Below are 21306 nucleotides of genomic sequence, written 5' to 3' on the forward strand. Positions count from 1 at the left end.
CAAGCAAATCTGCTAGAAAATCACCCCCAAAAACTACAACTGTCAAAGAAGTGGGTTTGGAAAGGTGTTACCAAATGAAGAGAAAATTCGAAATCTGAATCAGTAGATGAGTAGAGCTTGACGAAAGGATCCCGTGTGTAAAATTTCATCTCAATCGGACATCAAATCACCTTCCAATTGAGGCTTCAAAGTTGTTTCTCTCTCTCTACTATTTACTCTCTTCGTCGTTCTCCGCCAAAATGAAATAGTGACGGCTAACAATTTTTCTCTCGCACACAACGAACCTCACGGCTGCTGCTTGTATTTAAGCTTGAGAAACCCTCAAGTCTTAGTGACTTGTGTTTTGGGTTGGCCCACAAATGGGCTGGCCCACACAAGTCCAACATGATCCCATCAAATAATAAGCACGTAACCTTCCCTTGGGTAATAGGGGCGCCCAAGTAGGTAAATGGAAGTCCCTTCCATTGAAATCCCAACTTTCCAGTTACCAGCGACAATTGCTCATCTGTACCTTGATTAGTGATGAGGAAAAAACTCTTATTACTATTAATCCGCTGGCCTGAATACATCTCATACCGTTGGAAAAAACCAGCCAAAACCTCTAAACAATCTCCTAGTATCCTGTAAGAACATATTATAGATACCTCGACCCATAAATTCTGCCACAAGCAAAAATAACACTGCGGATAGTGGATCACCCTGTCAAACCCCTCTTGATGATTTAAAGAATTCCGAAGGAACACCATTAATTAACACTGAGAACCAGGAATTAGCTAACGTCCAAAATAACAGATCAATACTCCATTCTTGAAAACCAAACTGGCATAGCATGAAAATAAGGAAGTCCCACTCAATCCGTTCATAAGCTTTTTTCATGTCGAGTTTCAAAATTAAATTCGAGTCCACCAATTGCCGATTCAGATTCGTAAGTTCTTCCGCAAGCAAAATATTATCGCAAATACTCCTCCTAGTGACAAAGCCTGACTGCCACGGTGATTTCAATTTTGGCAAGAGAGAATTGGTTCCATTCATGAGAAGCTTAGAAATTATTTTTGAGCTCACATTACATAAGCTAATAGGCCTGAATTCCCTCCGACTAGTCGTACCTTCCAACTTAGGAATGAGGACAATCCTTGTGCTAGTGAAACCCCGAGGCTATTGACCCCATCTAAAAAAATAATGAACAGCTTGAACCAAATCATTACTAATAATTGACCAACACACCTAGTAGAAGCCAGCCCCAAACCTATCAGGACTTGGTGCATTGTCAACTGATATAAAAAAAAATCATCTCTCTAATCTCCTTCACAGACTGCTCCTGCTGAAAAGCTTCATTGTCAGACACTTCCAATTGAGGCAAAGGAAAATCTACCGAAGGCGCTATCCGGGCATCCCTGTCCGAACCAAACAGTTGTGAGAAAAATTAAACTACAAACGCTTGAATGGAAGGTGCATCATCCACCCAGCCTCTAACATCATCCCGAATTTGAGATATAAAGTTTACATTCTGACGATGCTTTACTGATGCGTTGAAAAATTTCATATTAGCATCACCCAATTGATTCCATTTTATGGGAGCTTTGTGACGCCAAAAATCACATTCAATAGCCAATGCTCTAGTATGTGCAACTCGGGCCTCTCCTAACCTCAATTTCAATTCCTCATTCCGGAAAGTGTCATACTCCTTCTCCCGCTGCTTGAGCTGGTGCTCCACCTCCACCACTTGTTGAGAAATATTCCCGTAAATAGTCTTATTCCACTCTCTAAGTTTGGCCTTAGTACCCATCAACTTTCGGAAAATACCTTCCATACCAATAGCTTGAACCGGGACGTCCCAAGCATCCTTAACCACTTTGAGAAAATCAGGATGTCGAGCCCACACATTCAAATACCTAAAGGGCTTGCCCCTAGCCTCTGCGACTCCACATTTGATCAACAAAGGTGCGTGATCCAAGCGACCACACATCAAATATGACACTTTAGTAATCCCAAATAAGGCACTCCAAGCAGTGTTACTGAAAGCACAATCCAGCCGCTGCCATATGACGGGCGTAGGGTATACATATAACATTAAACTCATCCTAATCAAGTTTTACATTTATAAACTCCTAAATACCCCACACACAATTTATCACAAGTATACGAATCGTGAGCGAGTATAGGGTATTAAGGGTCGATCCCACAAGGAAGATTGCAATTACTGGCACTACTAAAGCTTCTCTATTATTTAGACTATCAATGTATTATAAGAAATGAAACCTACTGAACTTATGCAAAATAACAAATGAAAGCTCCTTAGATTATGGTATCCCTAACTACTCATGCAATTGCCATTTTTGATCATTGAGTACTATTATCTAGGTTAGTAATAGTGCAATTTTCTTAAACATGTGAAACCTACTTTCATAGTGAATCAAATATACTCATAACTAATCCATACGTATTCTCATGGTTATGAAATTAGCTACAAGTTCATTTCTTTAATGAAATTACATGAAATTAATCACTAAAATCACATAGGTGCACCCCTACTCTCGTGAGTATACTCCCTATGTTTAGCACTTCTTGAACTAGTGTTAAATCTCAATTTTCATTGCAGAAACAACACCTTAGATAATCACAATTAATGGTACCAGATTAATCATGATTTAAAGGACCAAAGTGCTAAATAACTTAAGGGAAAACATGAATTGTACCTTGGTGGTCTAAAGCATATACTCTAGTTGGCACTCTGGATTTATCCCCTCCTCTTGTCGGCTGGCTGGGTATCACTGATCAGTAGACAATTGGTGATCTGCTGCTCAGTACTTCCACACCGTAAACACCTTCGAGCCTTTCGTCAGCAATTATCTTCTATATGGTTGGATTTCCCACAGTATCCACAAGATACTCGAGGGGCTGGGGTCTGACCTCCTTACGAGGCATCTCTTGCTTGCCCCCTTCCACCCGAGGCCCCTCTTGCTTGCCCCCTTCCACTTGAGGCCCCTCTTGAAGTAATTCTCTTAGGTGTCCCCGAAATTTCCTCACCACCATCTCCTCGACCCATCTTAGAGGGTGGCCTATCTAGGTCACCTTGGTTTTGCCCCTGACTTCAACCAGGTGCACCTCTCCTTTTTGCATGAAAAGCCCTTACTTGTGCCCTAGCAATTTCTATTCTCTGGGCTTTCTCCAAAACCTCCGTAAAAGTATTAATTTGAGCCGTCGCCAAGGCCTCCTATATCTCTACACTAAGCCCTTGCACAAACTTCCGTACCCTCCTTTGCTCCGTAACTATCAGTTCGGGAGCAAATTTGGTTAGTTTCGTAAACTGCGTCTCATACTCGGCTACACTTAAAGTTCCCTGACGGAGCTTGATAAAATCGTCCTCTCTCTTCTCCTGGACGATAGGTGGGAGGTATTTTTTGTTAAACTCCCTCATGAAATTCAACCAGGTCCATGCGGTTGCCTCTCTCTCCCACTTAACTCTTACTACATTCCACCAAGATCTGGCTGGACCTTCAAATTGAAATATAACAAAATGTACCTATCTATCCTCTGTATAGTTTAAGGCAGCGAAAATATTGATCATAGCCTCCAACCACCTGTCAGCTGCCTCATGGTCCGGTCCTCCAAGAAACTTAGGAGGAGAAAACTTTTGGAATCTCTCCAGGGCCCTATCTTGTCCCATTTCAGGGTCCCTAGATTGATTAATAGGGGATTGACCCTGCTGCTCTACTAGTCAAGCAAGAATATTAGTCATCTGTTGAATCGCCGTTGCTACCTGATCCCCCCTTACGGCCTGGGGTCCAGGTTGTGGTTCAACTGTTTCACCTCTTTCCTCTCTCGATTCCCGTACTGGTTCTTGTGCCTGTCTAGTCCCATGGCCACGGCTAGAACCACGTCCTCAAGTAGTTCCACGTCCTTGACTCCACCTACCCTCCATACCTCTTTTGAACAATACCCGATATAAGTATAAGAAAATTAAAGTAGCTATAAAGTTCGATAAAAGCATTTTCAAATTATAAAGTGAAAAATAATAGAACACATTGAAAATAACATACTTTCTTTCTATATATGTCATAGCAATTCACATTTCTTATTGTTCAAGCACAACACTTAAGTAAAACTCGAAGAAGTATAACCAGGTATGTACACTTGCATACTAAGGGTCCCAATTCTCTCTAATATCATCAATCTATCCCAAGTTCAGACTATTCGTATTCCTTGTGCTTTGGCCTTCGCCATCCATACTCATTCTAATATTACTCGAGATATCGACTTATCATAACGGTATCACTCTTTGGTACTCAGGTAAAAGAATCCAAAATAAGATAATCCACAACTCGAGCTGGCCAGTCCCCAGAGTAAATCATCTACTTTTGAGATTCCTACCCAACATACAAATCTAATATCTCAAACAATGGACATTCATTCCACGCTTAACAAGCCAATCCCCACAGTCCGAGAATCCTCTCTCGCCACGAGCTCTGATACCATCTATGACGACCCCACCCCCCTAGGGTGTACCCCAGGGTTTAGCGGACCGCCTGTCCAACTCTCGCCAGGAAATAAGTCCAACCTCGGGGCTAGTTGGTCAAATCAAGCCGGCAAGGGTTTGGTCGAGGAGATCAATGAACCTTGGGTACTTCTTGGACGTTCGAGCCCGGTAGGGGGTGATCGGTAGATGGAAAATGGTGTAAAGTGGGGATCTACGGACGTTATACTTTCGTGGTTGACGGAGAGTCAACGGACCATGATCAAGCTACTGTGGAACTTGCTCCTGAGAGCAACCTATATCCTTTGACATGAATGTGTTCCTTACTGCACACTTTTACGTATTTTATCTGGCTATTTGCTCAATTATATACTGGATTATGATCTCATTGAATTTGACTTGTTTCTCGATGTCTGAATATGCTCTCTTGTCTCATATTTTACCTACTTAATTACTTGGAACCTCACTGGTCTTCTAACTCATTCCACGCCATTTGTTTTCCTTACAAGGATGAGAACATAAGAGGTTGAATTGAGAAAGGCCTCGTTTTCTTCTAAGTTTGTTAGTTACTGGTGTGAGCACTGCATAGTTGTTTAGCCGACTTTTTTGGTTTTATTTTTGGTAAGTTCGACTCTTTGGTTGTAATAATTTCATTTTCTTTTGAGGGTCTATTTGTAAATCTTCATGTTATTTGACTGAATCCTAGCGAGAGTTGGACAGGCGATATGCCAAACCCTTGGGTACGCTCTAAGCTTAGGTGGGGCTGTCACAGGTGGCATCAGAGCCATTTCGCGTGGTCTCTGAGCGAGTTGAGCTTGGGGCCAAGTGGTGTTATGGTCCCGATTAGGTGAATAAGTGGAAAGGACTAGGTGCTCTTGTTGGGCGCAAGCTATGAATCATTATTGTTATAAGCATAAATCTTTTTTTATGATACTTGGGGAAGATAGATATGTACGTCAGGTAGGAATCTCTAATATGGTGATTTACTCTTGGGACCGGCCGGCTCGAGTTGTGAACTATCTTATTTTGGATTCTTGTATCTGAGTACTAAAGTAGAGAGCACTAGAATAAGGGTCTGTATCTTGCTTGCTCTTGAGGTAGGTTTTGATGGCAAAGGCCATGGCGCGAAAGATTCTAACATTTGACCTAGTAATTGGACTGATCGAGGGAACGGATCTCGGAAGGTTATCATGGACTAATCTAGTAAGAGTCTGACTAGGGTTTCTATAGATGGTGGCTGGATTGTAGTGTACGTCGAGAAATTTGCACTGAAAACTTGTTTCCTTCTCCTATGACTGTGAGGACTTGATAAATGTTTATTGGATTTGGAGACAGTATTAACTGCAACTATATGGGTATTTCTACCTCTCTTGTGATATCTGGTACCTGTAGTTTGGTCCTCGATGAACTACCCTTGCCTATACTTCCTTGACACCTATCCACTAATGTCAAAGTATGGATTTGGCTTGATTATTATCGTGTTGAGATCGAGAGTTTTGGAATTATGTATGGGATTTGAAAAAAAAAGTTGGCTCCTATACCTATATGCAAAAGCTTGAGATAGGGTGTGGAACTTTTGAGATACGAAGTACACCTTAGGATTTCATTATGTACATAAGTGATAAGAATACTCCGTGTGTTAAACTCCCGGAATAAGAATAAGTGGCATAATATTTTGAGATATTGCCCTGCCTGTATTCTACTTCCTTGTCTATCTCATTTGAGAATAGCTACGTTTAATTCCTCGTGGCTGGATTGGAAGTGAATGAACTTAAAAGTTATATGACTAGAGTTTTCAATTGTAATTAGTTACTTATTCTGCTCCTTTGATTTGCCTGGCAAGCTATCATCGAGTTAAGTGAATCAGTGAGATGACAAATGTGATTGATCTGCATAAGAAAATAGAGAATATTTGAAAGGAAGTAGAGTTCCAAAAGAGATTAGCTGAGCACTGAGAAGGACGATGGGAACAAGAATACTTGGAGAAATTGAACTACTGCACCAGAACATAGAATTGAAAAAGAAATACGAAGGGATTCCAGAAGAGGTACGGAATAAGTTTGAATTAGTGCATTCGCCTAGTCGAATAGCATCTTAAGACATTTCTAATCAAAATTAGCCATTAGTGAGGTTTTGCCTAAAATAGTTGTAACCATTGGACTATGCGTAGTGAAATTTTATGTAGTAAGCTGTATTTCCGTTAGGAACAGGAGACATGGTACCTGCTGTTTTAATAAGTGCTATTAAAACATTGGTGGTTTGGCATTATTGGGTCCTTATCCATGAGTCTATTACTATAATTTAGTCTTTAAATTAAGTGAAAATTTTTCGTTTGTGGTTCGAAAAGAGGAAATTATTCAATGTACAGTGTATGGGTTTAAGAGCTAGCAAGAATAGTAACCAAGTTTTAACTCTTCTTTTCTTCGAGATTAAAGTTTGTGTCACCTCTCACCTTTTGATATCTTCACTGATTTTATTTAGCATTGTGTTTTAGCCATTGCATTATTACGATTTCCTTCCTAAATAAATTGTGGTAGTGGCATGAGTGGAGAGATTTTAGAGAAAAAACACTAAGCTTCCATCTTTCTTGAAGGTACAAGGTAACTTTGGCAATAAACTTTCCTCTACTTCAAATATATGCAAACTAGTGGTTTAGGGTTTCAATTTCAGTAGTTTCATGAGAAAATTTCATGGTGTGAAGTTGTAATGTAAAATTATCAGTTTTTATGGTAATTTTCTACCCACGCATGATGCTTAAGTGTTGGCCATGTTTGGTAGGTTTGCTATGTGAAATAGCTAGCTTTTATATGCTAGTTTGACTTGCCTAAAGAAAATTTCAACTTGTGATTAGGAATTTCAGCTTAGGGTTTCATTTTCTAACTTGAGTAGGTAACAATTATATGCTTGATTTAGTGAGTTATTGGCTGAGTATGTATATGCTTGAGTTGAAGCGGTTTTGTAGGAAGGATAATGCCTTGGATTGGCTGGAAAAATTAATAAACACAAAGGAAACGCCGCTGAAAAGTTATCCACAGGGAACCTTGGGCAGTTTTAGGAAATCTGTTATATCTTGATGTAGAAAAGTCAGAATTGAGTTCCGTTTAATGAGTTTGAAACTAGATTCAGAGTACTATCAATCGTAAAAATTTCAGCATTGTTCTCAATTTTCATGAATATCTGTGATTTTTCAAATTTGACTGAAATTGCATACCTGTGCTATCTTTTACTGGGTGACACAACAACTTTAGGTTGGAATTTGACTAAATTGTGGAGAGAATCTTACAATAGTATCTTCTAGAAAGTTGTAACCCTTTGAATCTACTTTTCGACGGTATAAATTTTATAAATTTTGGACTTAAGAAACTTGAGATATGATTTTCAAATAGTATCGCACAAAACTGGGAAATTTCTGTTTTCCTAGAACTATTCTTACTTTGGTTCCAACTTTACGATTGGAGTTGGTAAACTATTTTGAGGTTGGTTTATGAGTGGAATTGAGGTTTAAATGAAAGGAAATGAGTTTCTTCAAATCATTTTAGGTCAGACAATTTCCAACTTTGTGTTTTGAACATCTTTTCTAATTTCTCCAAACGTTTGACTATAAGTGATACTCTTGTGCTCTAAATGACTTTTGGCAATGTTGATTTGTAAGTACATGAGGATTACTCCTCAATTGGAACAAGTAAATATTATATTTTGATAAGTTGTATGGGTATAAAACTTGTAAATTGATGCATGTTCTAAATAAAGTTTTGGAACCTCAATTTCTTCCTATATTTTGGCTTTGTATTGCTAGTCTTTTACTATAGTATGTGACCACAGGACTCGAGAGAGTTCAAGAGGACATTTGTGCAAAATATCCTGAGCTATTCAGTGATCAAGGTGAGAATTTCGAGAACAAAATTCTTTTAAAGGAGAGAGAGTGTGAGAACCCTCACTTTAAAATGCAATTCTCCTAAACTACATGCCTTGCCCCAAGATTTAAACCACTTATAAAATGCCCTTACATTGCATTCTACATGTATTTTAACAATTCCCTTGCATTACATTTCATTTTCTTTTACTTGAATGGAAACATTTTCTTGAGTTGGTTTTAATTATTTCACCACTTACATTTTTAACAAGTGTCTTTTATTTGTGGTTGGGACTTTATATGAGAGTTTAGAGGTGTTAAATAGATATTGGGACATTTGGAAGGGTTGAAACATCATTAGTCAAAGATTAAAGAAGAAATGGACAAGAATTGGGCCAAGTGGCCAAACTCTAGCCATGCATCTTGTTTGACCAAAGGATTAGAGGAATTTTAAACCAACTTTGCTTCATTTCCTCCACCATATTTTCAGCCACCTTGAAGCTTCCAAAGGAAGGAAGAAAACTCCATTTTTATGCTTTCTAAATCTAGTTTGATCTTGAGAGAAAAATTAAAAGTGAAGGACTTGAGTTGGTGAGTGAACTACTTCCAACCCTAGTGTGTGATTACCAAGCTTGAAGCTTTTGGTTTGGTGGTTGTTTTGGTTAACTCAAGTTTCTTACAAGAGAGGTAAATAATCTTTAAATCTTGGTTTTATGGTGTTATATCATGTACTTTAAGTTTTAATGGCAAACTATAAGTTATTTGGATGAGATTTGTGGTTAATCTTCTTGAACTAAACGAGTGTTAGTAGGGTTAATTTGTTTACCTACCATGTGTTTGATGAAATGTTTGAACTTTGTTCATGGTGGTTTTTGAAGTATTAACATATTTTAGACCTTTTTGAGTTAGATTTAACACTTGACATGTTGTTTAAGTGAAAACCATGAAAGGATGAAGGTTGGTTAAATAAGTGAACTTGTGGACTGTTTTCTTTCTTCTTGGCTGACCGGTTTTGGAAGGAGAGGTATCTCCTTGATTTTGTGGTTCATTTGCACCTCAATCAAGCCTAAGAAACTTGGCTAGACATTGGTTAAACTTATGTGTGATTTGAAGTGGAAATAAAGCAAGAAAAGTAGTTGTTATGAGCTAATAATGGACTGATTTGGCTCCTTTGGTTGGCTAGACTTTTTTCATCCTCTTAATTATGTTGTGTATTGCATTTTGACCTCCAATGGTAGTAGTTAACTTACTCCCCTGTTTATGAACCCTAGAAGATTGAATTGGGTGAGTTTGAACCAAAACAAATGAAGTTAGCAACAAGAATTAGTGTAACTTTGTTAAGGCATTGAAGCTGATCAGAACTGAAAAATCAGTCATCTTGTCTGAGCTACTGGTACTGATAGGAGATGAACTAGAGTGTGTATTTCATACCGTTGGAAAGCCCTTTGAGTCTAGTTTCCAACGCCGCTAACAGTACCTGATTCCGACCTTCCTACAGTGAGACATAGCCATTTTCCCAAGACTGCGCTGGCGCGACTGTTTTACCCGCGAAGAACAACTTGAGCTTGGATGAAACTTTTCGTTTGCCCAACTTTCTTGCACTTATCAAACTTGTTTTCCCATGAACTTTTACTGCATTTTGGGCCTAACGTGCATGCTGAATTGAGTAGATTTAATCACTCACTTGATCACCTAATGAGCTCACTTTTAGGTTAGAATTGAAACTAGTTTGTTAATGATTTCACTCGTTGCCCTAGGATTGGGAAACGGTGGTGAACATAACCAAGAAACTTGACGTTTGAACTCTACATTGCTTGACAGGTGAATGTTTCTAGTACATGAAAATATTTACGTGGAATGTCTCCTTGCTTGAATAACATGCTTACTTGGTTAAAGTAATTGTTCTTGAATTGATAACCTTTAGGACGAGGATGTACTTTATCATACTCGATCCTTTGTAGTTTTCTTCGTAATAGCACTATGAAATGAAGTGCTTTGCTTATACTTGACTTGTTGGTCGTGCACTTGACTTGTTGGTTTTATACTTGACTTCTTGGTCCCTCAACTGGTTATTCCACCAACTTACGCGTTACTCGCTCATCGTTGTTAGACAATGCTAAGTACTTATTTTCTCGTCTCATAGGCAAGTGTGTACTTTCTCGCACTTGACCTAACTCGACTAAACTTGTGATATTTTGTTAAAACATGTATTAGCCATTTTGTTACAACGAAAAAGTGGCCAGAATCCGGCTACTTTCTGACAGGATTTCTGGCAGGATTTGAGGCAATGAGTTTTCAAACTTTTTAAGTTTCTTTTTCCTGTCAATTTGGCCCTTAATTCGGCCAACATCTGATCGGATTTGTGGCCAAACTTGCTGATAAAGTTTCTGATTTCTGCGGCTTTCTTCCAGTTTTCTTATTTGATCAAGTTTTCGTAGCAATCCGATTTTCAACTGTTTGGTCCTGAGATACTTGAAATGTTTGAAACATGATATGTTGAACTTATTTGTGACTTGAACCTATTTAGGTGAGTATGCTTTTATGTACACTCAATTGACCCGACTTGGCTAAACACTTGATATCTCCTTCACGCATGAACAAGTAACTTGATTTGTATATTGACTTGAAATATTTAGAATACTTGAGAATATGAATTACTGGACATTACTTGTGACTTGATTCTGGTTAGGCGAGTGTGTCATAATCACACTTGGCCTCCCTTTCTTGAATGATCTTGTACTCACTTGAACTTGATTGACCTGTACTTGTGTTTGTGCTTGTATTTGACTTGCAAGTGCTAAACGGCCGCATGTACCACACTCCATCCGAGTGGGAGGCACCTCTCATCCTGTCTCAGTACTTTTATCTTGATTAAATCGATTGGAGAGTTATCTCATCGACACTACGGCTGAGCGGTCGCATGTACCGCACTCCATCCGAGTGGGAGGTACCTCTCATCCCGTCTCAATATTTTTATTCCGATTAAGTCGATTGGAGAGTTGTCTCATTAACACTAGGGCTGAGCGGTCGCATGTACCACACTCTATCCGAGTGGGAGATACTTCTCATTCCGTCTCAGTACCTCTATTCTGTTTTATCAAGTGGAGTGTTATCTCCTTGACTAATTGGCATATTCGAATATTACCACCACTGTTTATTTCTGAATACGGAGCATTAAGTGACAACTAACGTCTCCAAACTTTACTATGTGAGTGTTGGATAATTGCCAACGACTCCAATCTTGATTACTGAATACTTGGGGGCTATAAGCCATATCTTAAATTACCGTATATCTGGAACTATAAGTCCAACCCTGGGGCTAGTTGGTCAAATCGAGCCGGCAAGAGTTTGGTCGAGGAGATCAATGAACCTTGGGTACTTCTTGGATGTTCGGGCCCGGTAGGGGGTGATCGGTAGATGGAAAATGGTGTAAAGTGGGGATCTACGGACGTTATACTTTCGTGGTTGACAGAGAGTCAACGGACCTTGATCAAGCTACTGTGGAACTTGCTCTTGAGAGCAACCTATATCCTTTGACATGAATGTGTTCCTTGCTGCACCCTTTTGCATATTTTATCTGGCTATTTGCTCAATTATATACTGGATTATGATCTCATTGAAGCTGACTTGTTTCTCGATGTCTGAATATGCTATCTTGTCTCGTATTTTACCTACTTAAATATTTGGAACCTCACTGGACTTCTAGCTCATTCCACGTTATTTGTTTTCTTTACAGGGATGAGAACATGAGAGGTTGAATTGAGGAAGGCCTCGGTTTCTTCTATGTTTGTTAGTTGCTGGTGTGAGCACTGCATAGTTGTTTAGCCGACTTTTTTAGTTCGATTTTTGGCAAATTCGACTCTTTGGTTGTAAAAATTTCATTTTCTTTTGAGGGTCTATTTGTAAATCTTCATGTTATTTGACTGAATCCTAGCGAGAGTTGGACAGGCGATATGCCAAACCCTTGGGTACGCTCTAAGCTTAGGTGGGGCTGTCACAGGTGGCATCAGAGCCATTTCGCGTGGTCTCTGAGCGAGTTGAGCTTGGGGCCAAGTGGTGTTATGGTCCCGATTAGGTGAATAAGTGGAAAGGACTAGGTGCTCTTGTTGGGCGCAAGCTATGAATCATTACTGTTATAAGCATAAATCTTTTTTTATGATACTTGGGGAAGATAGATATGTACGTCAGGTAGGAATCTCTAATATGGTGATTTACTCTTGGGACCGGCCGGCTCGAGTTGTGAACTATCTTATTTTGGATTCTTGTATCTGAGTACTAAAGTAGAGAGCACTAGAATAAGGGTCTGTATCTTGCTTGCTCTTGAGGTAGGTTTTGATGGCAAAGGCCATGGCGCGAAAGATTCTAACATTTGACCTAGTAATTGGACTGATCGAGGGAACGGATCTCGGAAGGTTATCATGGACTAATCTAGTAAGAGTCTGACTAGGGTTTCTATAGATGGTGGCTGGATTGTAGTGTACGTCGAGAAATTTGCACTGAAAACTTGTTTCCTTCTCCTATGACTGTGAGGACTTGATAAATGTTTATTGGATTTGGAGACAGTATTAACTGCAACTATATGGGTATTTCTACCTCTCTTGTGATATCTGGTACCTGTAGTTTGGTCCTCGATGAACTACCCTTGCCTATACTTCCTTGACACCTATCCACTAATGTCAAAGTATGGATTTGGCTTGATTATTACCGTGTTGAGATCTAGAATTTTAGAATTATGTACGGGATTTGAGAAAAAGAGTTGGCTCCTATACCTGTATGCAAAAGCTTGAGATAGGGTGTGGAACTTTTGAGATACGAATTACACTTTAGGATTTCATTATGTACACAAGTGATAAGAATACTCCTTGTGTTAAACTCCCGGAATAAGAATAAGTGGCATAATATTTTGAGATATTGCCCTACCTGTATTCTACTTCCTTGTCTTTCTCATTTGAGAATAGCTATGTTTAATTCCTCGTGGCTGGATTGGAAGTGAATGAACTTAAAAGTTATATGACTAGAGTTTTCAATTGTAATTAGTTACTTATTCTGCTCCTTTGATTTGCCTGGCAAGCTATCATCGAGTTAAGTGAATCAGCGAGATGACAAATGTGACTGATCTGCATAAGAAAATAGAGAATATTCGAAAGGAAGTAAAGTTCCAAAAGAGATTAGCTGAGCACTAAGAAGGACGATGGGAACAAGAATACTTGGCGAAAATTGAACTACTGCACCAGAACATAGAATTGAAAAAGAAATACGAAGGGATTCCAGAAGAGGTACGGAATAAGTTTGAATTAGTGCATTCGCCTAGTCGAATAGCATCTTAAGACATTTCTAATCAAAATTAGCCATTAGTGAGGTTTTGCCTAAAATAGTTGTAACCATTGGACTATGCGTAGTGAAATTTTATGTAGTAAGCTGTATTTCCATTAGGAACAGTGGATTTGGTACCTGCTGTTTTAATAAGTGCTATTAAAACATTGGTGGTTTGGCATTATTGGGTCCTTATCCATGAGTCTATTACTATAATTTAGTCTTTAAATTAAGTGAAAATTTTTCGTTTGTGGTTCGAAAAGAGGAAATTATTCAATGTACAGTGTATGGGTTTAAGAGCTGGCAAGAATAGTAACCAAGTTTTAACTCTTCTTTTCTTCGAGATTAAAGTTTGTGTCACCTCTCACCTTTTGATATCTTCACTGATTTTATTTAGCATTGTGTTTTAGCCATTGCATTATTACGATTTCCTTCCTAAATAAATTGTGGTAGTGGCATGAGTGGAGAGATTTTAGAGAAAAAACACTAAGCTTCCATCTTTCTTGAAGGTACAAGGTAACTTTGGCAATAAACTTTCCTCTACTTCAAATATATGCAAACTAGTGGTTTAGGGTTTCAATTTCAGTAGTTTCATGAGAAAATTTCATGGTGTGAAGTTGTAATGTAAAATTATCAGTTTTTATGGTAATTTTCTACCCACGCATGATGCTTAAGTGTTGGCCATGTTTGGTAGGTTTGCTATGTGAAATAGCTAGCTTTTATATGCTAGTTTGACTTGCCTAAAGAAAATTTTAACTTGTGATTAGGAATTTCAGCTTAGGGTTTCATTTTCTAACTTAAGTAGGTAACAGTTATATGCTTGATTAAGTGAGTTATTGGCTGGGTATGTATATGCTTGAGTTGAAGTGATTTTGTGGGAAGGATAAAGCCTTGGATTGGCTGGAAAAATTAGTAAACACAAAGGAAATGCCGCTGAAAATTTATCCACAGGGAACCTTGGGCAGTTTTAGGAAATCTGTTATATCTTGATGTAGAAAAATCAGAATTGAGTTCGGTTTATTGAGTTTGAAACTAGATTCAGAGTACTATCAATCATGAAATTGCAGCATTGTTCTCAATTGTAAGGCCCAAAGACAACCTAAGAGGGGGGTGAATTAGGTTGATTAAAAATACTTTATTGAGTTTATGCACTTTTTCTTTAATAAAAATTTACCTTCTTTTCTAGTAGTGATCAGCCAAGTAAATTTAAAGAAGAGAGCAATGTTGATCAGAAATAAGAGTATATATAAACAATAAGAATTTTATTAAACAAAAGGAATAAGATAGAGTATCAAACCGATTGTCTACCAAGCTTTCCTCAAACTTGAAGACCAATCACAAAGATGAGCACCTTCTCTTTGATGAAAAATAATCAACTCAAAGTACAATGGAGGGATCACTTCCTCCTTGCCCCAAGCCTCACTTAGTCAAGTTAGGAAGTTTTACTATCACTCAGATAACCCTCAAGAAAGCTACACTATTGAAAATTCCAAACACAAGACAAGTGCATACACGAACTTCACACTACTTGGAGAACAAATCTTGCTTAGGAGACTATTTTCTAGCTAAAATATCTCTTGAGATCTTGTAAACAAAGTGTGCAAAAGTCTCTTTCTCGTTCAGAGTCGTTTGTATTTGAAGGGGACCAAAAATGGGATTCATTAATGCTTCCAACGGATAGAAGGCAGATGAAGAGTCAGCTAGCCGTTGGGGCTGTCGGACGTCCGATAGCTTAATCATCGTCTGATCCCATCGTCCGAAAATCATCAAGTTGTCGTTCGGACGTCCGATGGGATTTTATCGTCCGAAAGCATCTGCGTCCGAACGTCGTCCAGAGAGTCATCAAAACTTTGCAAAATTTTTCGGACGTCCAACGAGATCGATATGCGTCCGAAGAGTGCGTCCGATCCTCCCGGACGTCCGATGCTTCCTGACGAGCGTCCGAAGGAGTTTCCTTCTTGATGTTCTTCATCCTTTCGGACGTCCGACAGTTTCCTTTCGGACGTCCGACATGAGTGCCCTGTTTTTGCTTTTTCTTTTGATTGATTTTCTTTCCTTGACACCTTTGTACCTGATTCTCTAAAAAGTAAAACACTTATATTTGAAGAAAATTAGATAAACATTTCAAAGTGCTTTGTGATCATCAAAATCAAGAATAACATTCTCCCCCTTTTTTATGATGACAAAACAATGGTTTGAAATGAAATTTGATGATTACAAATAGGCTCCCCCTTTCTCATTTGACAAAAAGCTCCCCCTTACTTAGTCAATCGTAGAACATGATTACAAATAGGCTCCCCCTTTCTCATTTGACAAAAGCTCCCCCTTACTTAGTCAATTGTAGAACAAAAATTGAAAAACTCCCTCTCACTTGGCTACTACACAAATTTATTCAATCATCCAGCAACCAACATTTTACCAACTGTCCAGCCAATTTTACCAACATATCTCTTCATATCTCTCCCCCTTTTTGTCATCACAAAAGTCAAAGGGTATGAAAAAGAACTAAACATTCTTAACAAAATATCACAACCATTACATCCACATATCCAGTTTTGAACATTACAAGCACCAGAATCAAATAAACAAAACAAAAACAAAAACAAAAAAATCCGATGCAACCATCTAACATCCAGCAAATAGAAATCAGGCAAACAGAATACAAATGATCCTAATAGGGCTAGTGATCCTAAATGGTAAACTAAGTGGATCCAGGCGTCCTTCGAGTAAGCAGATACTGAGAGAGATCCTCCTCCTCAGTGTCTTCATCATCTTCAGCATCTTTACTAACTGGTTTCTTGCCTTTGTCAGTTATGGAAGGATCATGAGGTGCACGGGAGTAGAGGTGAGGTCGATGGGAGCAGGACTCATAGAGCGAGTAGGAGCTGATGAACTTGGATCATTAGAGCGTGGCTCTTTGCCATGAGGAACTTCCTCAACCACAGGTGGGGGAAAGAGAAGATTCTTTTTATCCAGGAAGTCTGCTTGTTGCTCAGATGACATGGTGAGCATGAGACCATGTTCAAGAAGTAGAACATGTTGTTTAAGATCTCGAAGGAGCTCAACCACTTCAGAATTTGAAGAAGAAGATGCCTTAGTGGCAGTCTTCCTAGGATGAATAGAAGTCAGTGCAATAGAGGATGAAGTGTGAAGGGGATCATGTGCAACCTTAGATCTAGGTTCATTAGACGTGGCCCCCTTATAAGCCCACATATTATCCCTAAAGACAAGATTCTTGCGCTCAAAATAAGCCTTAGTAAAGGCAGAAGAAAACGTTTCTTTGGGACAAACAGCAAGGATGGGTACTTTGTAAAACTCAAAAATTTTCTGAAGAAATTTTTCATAAGACAGTTTTCTACGAGAATCAGTGGTAAAGCGGAGTAAAAACTTGCACATGACAAAGCCAAAGTCAATGCGAATTTTTTCTCGAAAACAATAAAACAGATACAGCTCCATTTTATTGGCATCTGTCCTATGACCATCGGTAGGCACAAGCAAATTTGAAATGATTGAGAAAGCAATGAGATTCACAGGAGCAAGGTCATTTAGTTTTGCATCAGTAGGGGCAGAAAACTTCATTTGAAAATAAGACAACATCTTAGCACTATCAAAGTGATTATCAGCAGTAGGATGCTCTTCATAAGAAAAGAAATTGGCAATTTTACTTTTGCATCCTGGTTCTATAACAGTATTTAAAACAGCATTCACAATCTCAGGATCAAACACTAAATCTACCCCATTTACCCTGGACATAATTTCAGTGTGATCAGTGCCTTTCCTAAGATTGGCAAAGAATTGATATAGCATTTCAGGGAAATAAACGTTAGGCATGGAAATGATATGTGACCATTTCTGAAATTCAAAGAGACGCAGAATGAACTTTAAGAGGGATTTATGGTACGTTGAGGAATGAAACCTTTTTGGGATATCCAGGAGTGTTTTTCTTTGGCAGCATCATCAAAGAATGGGGAGACAGTGGTTGATTTGGAGGGCGGTTGAGAAGAAGTTCCTTGTCCGGATTCTGGCTGAGCGGAAGGCTGTGAAATTTGAGCCTTTACTGTCCCCTTTTTGACACGTTTGGATGATCTTTTGGCCCTAGGAGAATCAGCATCTTCATCCCTGAGTGTGTATTTGCGTCCGGCAGTCACTTTTCCTCCTCTTAGTTTCACCATTGTGTGAAATGCGTGAGATGTATGATGCTAATGATGCACACAGTAGCATGGGAGTGAATCACACAAGAATTTTGGGATAAACGAGCCTTGAAGATGATTGAACAGAATGGCTAGGGGAAAATAGGGTTTGAGGGAAATTTGGGAACTGTCGAAATGTGATGAGATTTGGTGAAAGAATTAGGAAAATGAACTCGCAATGATCCGGAAAGGTTTTTGGTTGAATCAATTTTGGAATAAGTGCTTCAGAATAGCAGGAATTGAGAGTGAAAGGGAAGACAGTTTTCATCCGAGTGAGAAGAGAAGAAGAAGAGTCTGAAGCAAATGAGGAGGGAAGTTACTTTAAAAAGTGTACCGTTGCACTGTCGGACGGCCGAACGAAGTCTTGCGTCCGACAGTTTCGTCCGAACAGGTGCTTTCTGGGAAAACAGCTGAAGAACATTATCGGACGTCCGTTCATCTGCTATCGGACGTCCGAAAGCTTTAAAAGAAAAATTTAAGATAATTTTTCGATAATCCCTAATTTTGATCTTAGATGAATGAATTGATCCAATGGCAAAGCTTTTGTAAAAATATCAGCAATTTGATCTTTGGAACAAACATAATTCACACAAACTTCACCTTTTTGAACAAGATCGCGAATAAAGTGGTGCTTTATATCTATATGTTTTGTCCTAGAATGTTGAATTGGATTTTTGGTCAAATTGATTGCACTACTATTATCACAGAATATAGGCATGCAGTCATATAACAATTCAAAATCATTCAAGGTATGCTTCATCCATAAAAGTTGAGCACAACATGCACTAGCGGCAATATATTCCGCTTCAGTTGTAGACAAAGAGATTGCATTTTGTTTTTTGCTAAACCAAGAAACTAAGCAATTACCAAGAAAATGACAAGTTCCACTAGTACTTTTTCTGTCCACACGACAACCACCAAAATCCGCATCCGAATATCCATATAGAGTAAATTCACAATATCTAGCATACCAAAGACCATAATCTAATGTACCTTTCAAATACCTAAAAATCCTTTTAACAGCGTTCAAATGTGATTCTTTTGGACAAGATTGAAATCTAGCACACGAGCAAACAGCAAACGTAATATCGGGTCTACTTGCGGTTAAATAGAGTAGGCTTCCAATCATACCTCTATAGTGCTTTTCATCCACATGTTTACCTTCTTCATCTTTGTCAAGTTTTGTAGAAGTGCACATTAGAGTTCCAACTTACTTTGAGTCCTCCATGCCAAATCTTTTCAGCAATTCCTTGGTGTATTTTGCTTGATTTATAAAAATTCCCTCTAGGGCTTGATGTATTTGAAGTCCAAGGAAGAAAGTTAATTCTTCCATCATACTCATTTCAAATTCACTTTGCATAATGGTGGAAAAATCCTTGCATAGATACTCATTAGTAGCACCAAAAATAATATCATCTACATATATTTGCACAATAAGAAGATCATTTAACACTTGCTTAGTAAAAAGTGTGGTGTCCACAATACCTCTTTTGAAACCATTTTCAATCAAGAAACCACTCAATCTTTCATACCAAGCTCTTGGAGCTTGTTTTAGTCCATATAATGCTTTTGAGAGTTTAAACACATGACTTGGAAATTTTGTATTTTCAAAACCGGGGGTTGATCCACATATACTTCTCGATCAATAAAACCATTTAAGAAGGCACTTTTAACATCCATATGAAACAATTTGAAACCTTTGAAGCAAGCAAAAGCAAGAAGCATTCTAATTGATTCTAATCTAGCTACGGGAGCAAATGTTTCATCAAAATCAATTCCCTCTTCTTGTGCATATCCTTTAGCAACTAATCTAGCTTTATTTCTTACAACTACACCTTTATCATCCAACTTATTTCTAAATATCCACTTCGTGCCGATGATAGGTTGATTTTGAGGTCTATCAACAAGTGTCCAAACCTTATTTCTCTCAAATTGATTAAGTTCCTTTTGCATTGCCAAAATCCAGTTTTCATCCTTTAAGGCATCATTGATATTTTTAGGTTCAAAAAGAGAGACTAAAGCAAAATTGTCTATCAATTTCTTAGATGAGGAACAAGTCTTTACCTTCTCGGATGGATCACCAATTATAAGCTCTCTTGGATGATTTTGGCTAAATTTCCAAGCTTTAGGAAGGTCATTGAATGAATCATCATTCTTGTCTTCATCTTCCTTTTCTTGATCTTCATGAGCTTCATCCTCCATTTCCTTTGCTTCCGGTTTAGAGGTTCCTTCATCTCCAATTGTTAGCTTTTTCATTCCTTCACGAACACCTACATCATCATCCTCACTCGAACTTTTGGAATTATCATCATTAGTTTCATCAAATGTTATGTGTATAGCTTCTTCTATCACAAGAGTTCTTCTATTAAAGATTCTATATCCTCTTTTGTTCTCACAATACCCCAAAAATATTCTTTCATCAGATTTTTTGTCAAACTTACCAAGATGTTCCTTTAAATTCAAAATAAAACATTTACAACCAAAAACTTTGAAGTATCCAACCGTAGGTTTCTTATCAAAAATCAGTTCATAAGATGTTTTATTCAAAATAGGTCTCAATAGGATTCTATTCATCACATAACATGCGGTATTTACCGCTTCAGCCCAAAGATATTTTGACAAATTACATTCACTCAACATAGTTCTAGCAGCCTCTTGGAGTGTCCTATTTTTCCTTTCTACAACACCATTTTGCTGTGGAGTCCTTGCAATAGAAAACTCATGTGTTATGCCATTATGATCACAAAATTCTGAAAAATCACAAAACTTGAATTCCGTCCCATTATCACTTCTAATCCTAACAATTTTTAAACCAAGCAGATTTTGCACTTTAGCAAATAATGAAGTGAAATTCTTGAAAGCATCATCTTTATAAGCAAGGAATATCACCCAAGTATATCTAGAATAATCATCAACAATCACAAAACAATATCTCTTACCTCCCAAGCTATTAATTTGAGTAGGACCAAATAAATCAAGATGCAAGAGTTCCAAAAGTAGATACACACCTCTTTGGTTTAAAGAAAATCTTTGTTTGCTTCCCAAATTGACATGCATCACAAATTTTGTCCTTTTCAAAACTGATTTTTGGCAAGCCCCTAACCAGCTCCTTTTTCGAGATTTCCTTTAGTAATTCCATGTTAAAATGACAAAGTCTCCTATGCCACAACCAAGGATCTTCATTTGAGGCTTTAAGACATTGGAAGCTAGATGAATCAAGTTTATCAAGAACAACAATATAAATATCGTTAAACCTCTTACCTTTGAACACAACAATATATTTAGAGTCAAGAACAATGCATTCATGCTTTTTGAACAACACATTCAAGTCTTTATCACATAATTGACTAACACTAAGCAAGTTATAACCTAAGTTATCAACTAAGAGCACATTATGAATAAAAGTTTCACCATCCTTACCAATATCACCTATTCCAATTGTCTTAGCTTTCACGTCATCACCAAATGTCACATTT

The 21306-nt window shown here is 38.2% G+C and overlaps 1 protein-coding gene across 1 annotated transcript; it reads right to left on the reverse strand.

The window, feature by feature from the left end:
- Positions 1-1423: 1423 nt before the first annotated feature.
- Positions 1424-2080, reverse strand: LOC140005601 (uncharacterized). The gene has a single exon (XM_072046609.1). It carries the CDS (start codon positions 2078-2080, stop codon positions 1424-1426), a length of 657 nt encoding a protein of 218 aa, XP_071902710.1.
- Positions 2081-21306: the final 19226 nt, after the last annotated feature.

The sequence above is a fragment of the Coffea arabica genome, chromosome 4e, assembly GCF_036785885.1.
Source record: "Coffea arabica cultivar ET-39 chromosome 4e, Coffea Arabica ET-39 HiFi, whole genome shotgun sequence".
Classification (NCBI taxonomy): domain Eukaryota; kingdom Viridiplantae; phylum Streptophyta; class Magnoliopsida; order Gentianales; family Rubiaceae; genus Coffea; species Coffea arabica.